This window comes from Nomascus leucogenys, unplaced genomic scaffold (genome assembly GCF_006542625.1).
Source record: "Nomascus leucogenys isolate Asia unplaced genomic scaffold, Asia_NLE_v1 Super-Scaffold_285, whole genome shotgun sequence".
In the NCBI taxonomy this organism is placed as follows: Eukaryota; Metazoa; Chordata; class Mammalia; order Primates; family Hylobatidae; genus Nomascus; species Nomascus leucogenys.
This window is the reverse complement of record NW_022095770.1, coordinates 2,053,340-2,062,898: the sequence shown is the minus strand read 5'-3', so window position 1 is coordinate 2,062,898 and position 9,559 is coordinate 2,053,340. Positions and strand designations below refer to the sequence as shown.

Below are 9,559 nucleotides of genomic sequence, written 5' to 3'. Positions count from 1 at the left end.
ACTTAGATGTATTTACAAAGTAATATTATATCAAGTTGGAAATTCATAATTTGCACTCTTCTGAAATGAACTGTATAATTTAAAAAGTTTTAAACATGGTAGACCTCAAAGAGGAATCAGATATCATCTCAACTCATCTAATTCCCTCACTGAAAACAGAGAGAGAGAGAGACAGAGACAGAGAAATGGCAATGATTGTGCCAGCAACCTGGATTAGGGCTAGAGCCACAGCTCATACTGCTTTGCCTGGACCTAAAGCAGTTATGTCACAGTAATTCCCAGTCCCACACTCTCATGCTGGTAAGCTCTTCAGTCCCAGGCAAATCAGGATGAATGGTCACCCCAGCACGTAGATTGCTTGATGCTTTGTGAATTCCAGTGAACTCCTCCTCTTTCTACCTGTTTGCTTTGGCTCTGCTCTGCCACATGGAACACATTATTCGAACACCCTCTTCCCAAGAGGCTTTTATAGAACTGGAAGAGACAGGTAAAGTAGGTTGCACATAGAGAGATGCCTGTCAGTCTTGAATCAGACTTTGGTGGGTGAACAGTCTTGGTCCCAAGCACGGATTCAATTCACCACTGTGAATATATCAACATCATGCTTCTCCCCACAGACACCTCCCAGTCTACATACAGCCAAAGGATGAGACTGGGCAGAGAGAATTTCCTGAGCCTCCCCAGTCACCAGGAACTATCACATGACGAGATGATGGTCAGAGCAGGAACGAAGCTGATGATGAGACTGCCTTCCTTTTATCTGAAACAAAGTTTCTGTGAGTAATTCACAATTAAGAAACAGATTAAACCCTTACTTTCCAAAGATTCATAACATTTAGGAAATGACTTCGATTTTGACAATGCCAAACTGACTATGGAGAACAATTGTAAACAGCAAGAAGGAAAAATCCTGCTGACTTGTGGAAACTTTGGAGGCCACGCGTATAAAAGGTCCAGATTGCAAGAGGTCATCAAATTCTGGGAAACTCACCTCTGAACAGAAGTCCACCCTCCACCCCTGACACCATGACCCACTGTTGTTCCCCTTGCTGTCAGCCTACATGCTGCAGGACCACCTGCTGCAGGACTACCTGCTGGAAGCCCACCATTGTGACCACCTGCAGCAGCACACCCTGCTGCCAGCCCACCTGCTGTGTGTCCAGCTGTTGCCAGCCTTGCTGCCACCCAACTTGCTGTCAAAACACCTGCTGTAGGACCACCTGCTGCCAGCCCACCTGTGTGACCAGCTGCTGCCAGCCTTCCTGCTGCAGCACACCGTGCTACCAGCCCACCTGCTATGGGTCCAGCTGCTGTGGCCAAACCAGCTGTGGGTCCAGCTGTGGCCATAGCAGCTCCTGTGCACCTGTGTACTGCAGAAGAACCTGCTACCACCCCACAAGTGTTTGCCTGCCTGGTTGCCTAGACCTGAGCTGTGGATCCAGCTGCTGCCAGCCCTGCTGCCGCCCAGCCTGCTGTGTGTCCAGCTGCTGCCAGCCTTCTTGTTGCTGGGCAGCACCGCAGAGGACCATCATCCTCACACAACGACCTTCTGCTCAACTGACATTTTTTTTCTTTTGAGACAGAGCCTCGCTGTCACCCAGGCTGGAGTGCAGTAGCACGCTCTCGGCTCACTGCAACCTCTGTCTCCTGGGTTCAAGTGATTCTCCTGCCTCAGCCTCCTGAGTAGCTGGGATTACATGCCTGTGCCACCATACCTGGCTAATTTTTTGTATTTTTAGTAGAGACAGGGTTTCACCATGTTGATCAGGCTTGTCTGGAGCTCCTGATCTCAAGTGATCCACCTCTCTCAGCCTCCCAAAGTGCTGGGATTACAGGTGTGAGCCACCACACCCGGCCCCAACTCACTTAACTTTCAGAAGACAAATTTACTTTCAAACTTTACTGATACACAGTATGCTTTCACGAATGTTTTTTATTTTGTCGCATGTTTAAAATCTTGTGAATCAGCTTGAGAGAGGGCAGAATACTTCATCCTGATTCTTTTTTCCTTACACTTCGTGGATCATGTGCCAGCTTCATATGTTCTCAATGGGGAGTCATGGTCTCCATTTGACTCTAAAGTCAAGAGCTTCATTCTCTCCTTCTAAGAAACTTAGGTTTCTGCAACTGATCAATAATCTTTGCAATCATATTTTTGTTTTCAATTTTGTCCTCATGGTTCTTTTACCCTTCTTTGTTCTTTTCATGGTAACTCTGGTCTATGTCCCTAGTAGCAGGGATTCTTACCTATATGTTTCTGAATAAATTCTGAACCGTCCTTCATCTCATATGGTGTTTTATTTTACATAATTGCTGATAAGGGATTTTCACACATATTGCATGCTATATGTATTATCCAATTTGATTCTGAAAACAGAATTATTATTATGTATTATTACCTCAATTTTTCAGCTGAGAACAATTTAATGTGTGATTTTATGTAGCTAATAAAGGACAGACTCTGGTCCAAGGTGAGAGCTTCTCTTTCCACCCAGGAACACTTACATTTAACTCTCAGTAAAGTAGAAATGATATTGAGACTCAGCAATAGCAAGACATGCACTTGAGTTTATTTAATGTGGGAGGTATAATCTCACATATTTGCAGATAACATTGCTGTTCACAAAGGTCTTCCCAAACTAGTTTTCCACACCTCAGTGAGTAATAGCTACATGGGATGACAACAGGGACTGCATTTAATAGCTGCCCTGAGTGAGGATCCCGTTTTGTCTCAGTCTTTGACCAGCTATTTATTCAATTAATCTGCATCAGAAAATTTTGAGAATGCATTGTGTCCTCATGAGAGAGGGTCTCATCTGGGGATTTTTTTCCTGGTATAATGTAAATAATATTCTTATATGGCTTCTTTCTCCTGAATACCTGTTGACAAAGCAAAAAGAATTTAAGTTATTCCTTCTAAAATATGGACCATACATCAAGCCACATTAAGTCAAATTGTCCCTCAAATCAAAATGTTATTAGGAAAATTAAGTGAAACAAATATGGGGATTGAGGGACTATGCAATGGGCATGTATGACTGCACAAACCATAAAGGTATAAAACAACCTTCTGAGTTTTGTGAGGCAAATAGGAAGCATCTCAGGAAACCAGAAACCTCTGTTTCCAGGGAAATCAGAAGAATTTAAGAAGGAGGAAAAGTGTAAGAACTTTCTCATTCATGGAAGTCATGATAGATGGAAGATTGGTGCTTTTGTTCCTGAACTGATGATGCAACTGAAGTATTCAGTCATGGAGGGATTCATTGATACTGGCTCTGAGAGAATTAGAAAAGTTAGGGACCTGGGCCGCCTTCTTGGGACCTCCTACCAGCATGGGAGTGGTAGAAATACCTCTGAGGAGCTAACAATGTAGGTTTCCAGGACAGACACCAGCTTCTGAGGCAATGTATCTAGAATGCTCAGAAGACTCAGCTAAGAGACAAAAGCCACTGACTGTGATAGTTGTTGCATAATGGGGTAAAGAAGCTGAAGAACTATCACATTCTCTTTGACCAACATCAGTTATGCAAGCTGAGTCAGTTCTGCAGATCTAGTGTACAGCAACGTGACTATAGTTAACAAAAATGCTTTATTTTATACCTGAAATGTGCTAAGAAGGTAGATTTGAAGTGTTCACACCACAAAAATAAAAAGGAAATGGTAACTATGTGAGCTAAGGAATATATGATGATTCACAATAAGTATATATATATATGTATATATATACGTATATATATATCTCAAAACATCACCTCATACACATTAAATATACACAATTTTATTTTTATTTATCAATTATGCCTCAGTAAAGCTAGTAAAGAAAGAAGTGAGTTTTAGACATGAAGTCCTTGCCCATGCCTATGTCCTGAATGGTATTGCCTAGGTTTTCTTCTAGGGTTTTTATGGTTTCAGGTCCAACATTCAAGTCTTTAATCCATCTTGAATTAATTTTTGTATAAGGTGTAAGGAAGGGATCCAGTTTCAGCTTTCTACATATGGCTAGCCAGTTTTCCCAGCACCATTTATTAAATAGGGAATCATTTCCCCATTTCTTGTTTTTGTCAGGTTTGTCAAAGATCAGATGGTTGTAGATATGTGGCATTATTTCAGAGGGCTCTGTTCTGTTACACTGGTCTATATCTCTGTTTTGGTACCAGTACATGCTGTTTTGCTTACTGTAGCCTCGTAGTATAGTTTGAAGTCAGGTAGCTTGATGCCTCCAGCTTTGTTCTTTTGGCTTAGGATTGACTTGGCAATACGGGCTCTTTTTTGGTTCCATATGAACTTTAAAGTAGGCATGGGCAAGGACTTCATGTCTAAAACACCAAAAGCAATGGTAACAAAAGCCAAAATTGACAAATGGGATCTAATTAAACTAAAAAGCTTCTGCACAACAAAAGAAGCTACCATCAGAGTGAACAGGCAACCTACAGAATGGGAGAAAATTTTTGCAATCTACTCATCTGACAAAGGGCTAATATCCAGAATCTACAATGAACTCAAACAAATTTACAAGAAAAAAAACAAACGACCCCATCAAAAAGTGGGTGAAGGACATGAACAGACACTTCTCAAAAGAAGACATTTATGCAGCCAAAGACACATGAAAAAATGCTCATCATCATTTTTTCTCTGGCCATCAGAGAAATGCAAATCAAAACCACAATGAGATACCATCTCACACCAGTTAGAATGGCGATCATTAAACAGTCAGGAAACAACAGGTGCTGGATGGGATGTGGAGAAATAGGAACACATTTGCACTGTTGGTGGGACTGTAAACTAGTTCAGCCATTGTGGAAGTCAGTGTGGTGATTCCTCAGGGATCTAGAAATAGAAATACCATTTGACCCAGCAATCCCATTACTGGGCATATACCCAAAGGATTATAAATCATGCTGCTATAAAAACACATGCACACGTATGTTTATTGTGGCACTATTCACAATAGCAAAGACTTGGAACCAACCCAAATGTCCAACAATCATAGACTGGATTAAGAAAATGTGGCACATATACACCATGGAATATTATGCAGCCATAAAAAATGATGAGTTCATGTCCTTTGTAGGGACATGGATGAAACTGGAAACCATCATTCTCAGCAAACTATCACAAGGACAAAAAACCAAACACCACATGTTCTCACTCATAGGTGAGAATTGAACAATGAGAACTCATGGACACAGGAAGGAGAACATCACACACTGGGGCCTGTCATGGGGTGGGGTCAAGGGGGAGGGATAGCATTAGGAGATATACCTAATGTTAAATGACAAGTTAATGGGTGCAGCACACCAACATGGCACATGTATACATATGTAACTAACCTGCACGTTGTGCACATGTACCCTAAAACTTAAAGTATAATAAAAAAAGAGAGAACTAAAAAAGAAGAAAGAAGTGAGTCGATCTGGTTAATTATTATTCATGTATTCTTATCTTCAACATTAAAATTAGAAGTTCTCTGGACAAAAAAAAAAAACTAATATGTCCTAAGTTGCCTACTATTTAATGGGTATTGATTAAATTCTTTATGAACATTATCATTAATTCTTGAAGAAACATTCAAAGTGGTATTAATGTTCCCATTGTAGAGATGAGAAAATTGAGGCTGAGAGAGGAAATGTAATATCAGAATTTGGTTTCCGCATAACAAACTTCTAGAAAAATATTCCAGTGAAAGTAGTTTATTGGAAAATACAGATCACACCAGCAGGTATTGGAGAAGTGATACAGAAAAGGGTAGACTATTAAACTAGTATCACAGTGACCAATTAAAGCTTAAACCAAACAAAATACTATCAGAAATAATGAAAAACAAACAAATTAGAATTATTCTACTTCAGAAATGAGGAAGCTAGACTCTTCACAAATCAGCTGTCTGGAACCATTGGTTGAGTGCTTTTCTCTGTGTGGCATGCACAGGCGACATGACTTTCTGCAGTTACAGTACAAGAGCCCATAGGCACAGAGATGCAGATTCTGGCAAATGCATATTGGTCTGAGCACACTAAGATCCAAGATATAGGAATGGGATAAGGAAATCCTATCTACAATCTACCATTTGCTCCACACAGACCCAATCGTTGCTTCTTAAATGTGATGGGCAGCCACAAACACTAGAATAAGGAAGAGGAGGAGGAAAGGAAGAGGAGAAAGAGGAAAAACAGAAAATGAGAGGAAGAAGAAAGAAAAATGAAAGAAAGAGAAAGAAGAAAGAAAGAAAGAGAAAGAAAGAAAGAGAAGAAAGGAAGGAAGGAAAGAAGGGGGGAAGGAAGGAAAGAAGGGGGAAGGAAGGAAGGAGGGAAGGAGAGAGGGAAGGAAGAAGGAAAGGAGAGGGAAGGAAGAAGGAAAGGAGGGATGGAAGGAAGAAAGGAAGGAGGGGAGAAAGAAAGAAAGAAAGAAAGAAAGAAAGAAAGAAAGAAAGAAAGAAAGAAAGAAAGAAAGAAAGAAAGGAAAGGAAGGAAGGAAGGAAGAAAAAAAGAAAGAAAGGAAGAAAGAAGGAAGGAATTAAGGAAGGAAGGAGAGAGAGAAAGAAAGAAAGAGAGAGAGAGGGAGGGAGGAAGGAAGGAAGGAAGGAAGGAAGGAAGGAAGGAAGGAAGGAAGGAAGGAAGGGAGGGAGGAGAAACTAAGAAGCAAAGAAAGGAGGGGGAGACATATGTAAAATGAAGCCCAATGGAACAAGCAACAGTTACTGCTGCTATAATAGGATGCACCTGACAGTCATAATCTCCATTAATTATCAAAAGTCTATACTTCCTTCACCACTGTCCAGCACTTTTGCTGCTCTAGATAATTTCCAGAAGGAGTAACCCAGATGTTCCTGCCCAAAGGGTCTGAGCCGCTAGTTACTGTACCATTGTCCGCTGTGATTGCTGGTTTCACTCATTTGTGGTTATCACTGAGCATGGACACGCTATGAGATTCTCCAGTGTTATGGGTTGAATGTGTCCCCCAAAATTCATATTCAAATAAGGTCATTGAAAATGTAATTAGTTAAGATCAGGTCATATCGGAACAAGATAGACCTCTGATTCAATAGGACTGATGCCTGTATAGAATGGGGCTGTTCAGACGCCATGTGCATTTGGAAGGAAGATCATGTAACAGACACATAGAGAAGACAGACATTTACAAGTCAAGCAGAGATACCTGGAATAGATGCTTTCCTAACAGTCCTCAGGTAAAAACAACCTTGTCAACACCTTAAATTCAGACTACTAGCTTTCAGAACTGTGAGAAAATAAATTTCAGCCACTTGGTTTGTAGTGTTTTATCATGGCAGTGCTAGTAAATTAACATATTCAGTAAATCTCCTGAGCTACAGATACATTCTCCTACATTCTATGCCTTCAGGATAATTACCCCTCACCAACTCTGTTCTCTGCCTTCTAATCTGCTGACATGAAGAGTGCAAAATGAATAGGCAATAATTATTACTTGAGATTATGCAAAAGAAATAGAGAAACAAATATTATAATTTTTATTCACACAGAAGTAAAAAAGGAAAAGCCAAATTGACCTACAGGGTTACAATTTGATACAGTGATTAGCAGTTTTGGGGGATGAGTAAGGAAATATAACTGAAAGGGAATGGGATTAATTTCTATTTCCTAACCCGGTAATGGGAACACAGATGTATTCACAGTTATATCAAGTTGGAAATTAATAATTTGCATTCTTCCAAAATGAATGGGATACCTTAAAAATGTTTTAATATGTTAGAACTCCAAGACAAATCAGGTATCATCTCAACTCATCTAATTCCTTCATTAAAAAGAAATAGACAGAGAGAGAAGAAATGGCCCTGACTGTGTTAGTACCAGAGTTAGGGCTAGAGCCACAGCTCATGCAGGTTTGCCTGAATCTAAAGCAGTTATGTTACAGAAAGCCCCGTATTCTCATCCTGCGTAAGCCCGTCACTCCCAGACAAATCAGGATGAATGGTCACCCCAGGGCAAAGATTGCCTGATGTTATCTAAATCCCACTGGACTTCTCCTTGTACCCACCTGCTTTGGTTCTCTCTGACACGTAAAATACACTGTACCAATCACCCTCTTCCCAAGTGACTTTGATGGAGCTGAAAGACACAGGTGGTGTGGATTGTACAGAGAGCAATGCCTCTTAGTCTTGAATCAGACTTTGGTGGCTGAACAGTCTAGGCCACAGACATGAATTCATTTAGTCATTGTGAACACATCAGCATCACGCTGCCCCCCACAGACACTTCCCAATCTACACACAACCAAAGAAGGCGGCTGGGTAGAGAGAACTTCCTGAGCCTAACCGGTCACCAGGAACTATCACATAATCAGAAGATGGTCACATCAGGAAAGATGCAGATGATGAGATGGGCTTCCTTTTATCGAAAACAAATTTCTATGAGTAAACTACAATTAAGCAACAGATTAAACCTTTACTTTCAAAAGATTCATAATCTTTAGGAAACAACTTCCCCTTTGACAATACCAAAATGACTGTGGGAAACAACGTAAACAGCAACAAGGAAAAGTCCTGCTGATTGGTGGAAACTTTGGAGGCCAGGTGTATAAAAGGTCCAGATTGCAAGGGGTCATCAGATTCTGGGAAACTCACCTCTGAACAGAAGCCCACCCTTCACTCGTGACACAATGACCCACTGCTGCTCCCCTTGCTGTAAGCCTACATGCTGCAGGACCACCTGCTGGCAGCCCACCACAGTGACCACCTGCTGCAGCACACCCTGCTGCCAGCCCTCCTGCTGTGTGTCCAGCTGCTGCCAACCTTGCTGCCGCCCAACTTGCTGTCAAAACACCTGCTGTAGGACCACCTGCTGCCAGCCGACCTGTGTGACCAGCTGCTGCCAGCCTTCCTGCTGCAGCACACCCTGCTGCCAGCCCACCTGCTGTGGGTCCAGCTGCTGTGGCCAAACCAGCTGTGGGTCCAGCTGCTGCCAGCCCAGCTCCTGTGCACCCGTCTACTGCAGGAGAACCTGCTACCACCCCACATGTGTCTGTCTGCCTGGTTGCCTAAACCAGAGCTGTGGCTCCAGCTGCTGCCAGCCCTGCTGCCGCCCAGCCTGCTGTGAGACCACGTGCTGCAGGACCACTTGCTTCCAGCCCACTTCTGTGATCAGCTGCTGTCAGCCTTCTTGCTGCTGACCAACTCTCCAGAGGACCATCATCCTCACACAACAACCTTCTGGCAACCTTCTGTCCTCCTCTTGGAGGACAAATTTTCTTTCAAACTTTGCTGACAACCAGCATGCTCACCCTAGTTTTTATGACTTCTCTGTGTGTTTAACATCTTATGAATCAGCTTGAGGGAGGACAGAGTACTTCATCCTGATTCATTTTTTCTTTATACCTTGTAGATCATGTGCCAGCCTCATGTATTTTCAATTTGGAGTGATGGTCTCAGCTTGACTCTAAAGTCAAGAGCTTCATTCTCTTTCTCTAAGAAGCTTAGGTTTTGCAACCTGAAGATTACTGTGATGAATAATCTTCACAACCATGTTTTCATTTTCAATGTCCTCCTCGTGTTTCTTGTATCCTTCTTTTCATGATCACTTTGGGT

General features: G+C 41.9%; 2 protein-coding genes across 2 annotated transcripts; both read left to right on the top strand.

Moving 5' to 3' along the window:
• Positions 1-1,026: 1,026 nt before the first annotated feature.
• LOC100584017 (keratin-associated protein 9-6) lies at positions 1,027-1,578 on the top strand. Its single transcript, XM_012503680.2, has one exon. It carries the CDS (start codon positions 1,027-1,029, stop codon positions 1,576-1,578), a length of 552 nt encoding a protein of 183 aa, XP_012359134.2.
• Positions 1,579-8,634: 7,056 nt separating this feature from the next.
• Positions 8,635-9,144, top strand: LOC100582805 (keratin-associated protein 9-7-like). The gene has a single exon (XM_003279413.1). The coding sequence runs from the start codon at positions 8,635-8,637 to the stop codon at positions 9,142-9,144; it is 510 nt and encodes a 169-aa protein (XP_003279461.1).
• The last annotated feature ends 415 nt before the right edge of the window (positions 9,145-9,559 follow it).

Excerpts from the sequence above, each read along its gene's own strand:
- LOC100582805 (XM_003279413.1), top strand. The coding sequence starts at position 8,635 with ATGACCCACTGCTGCTCCCCTTGCTGTAAGCCTACATGCTGCAGGACC.
- LOC100584017 (XM_012503680.2), top strand. The coding sequence starts at position 1,027 with ATGACCCACTGTTGTTCCCCTTGCTGTCAGCCTACATGCTGCAGGACC.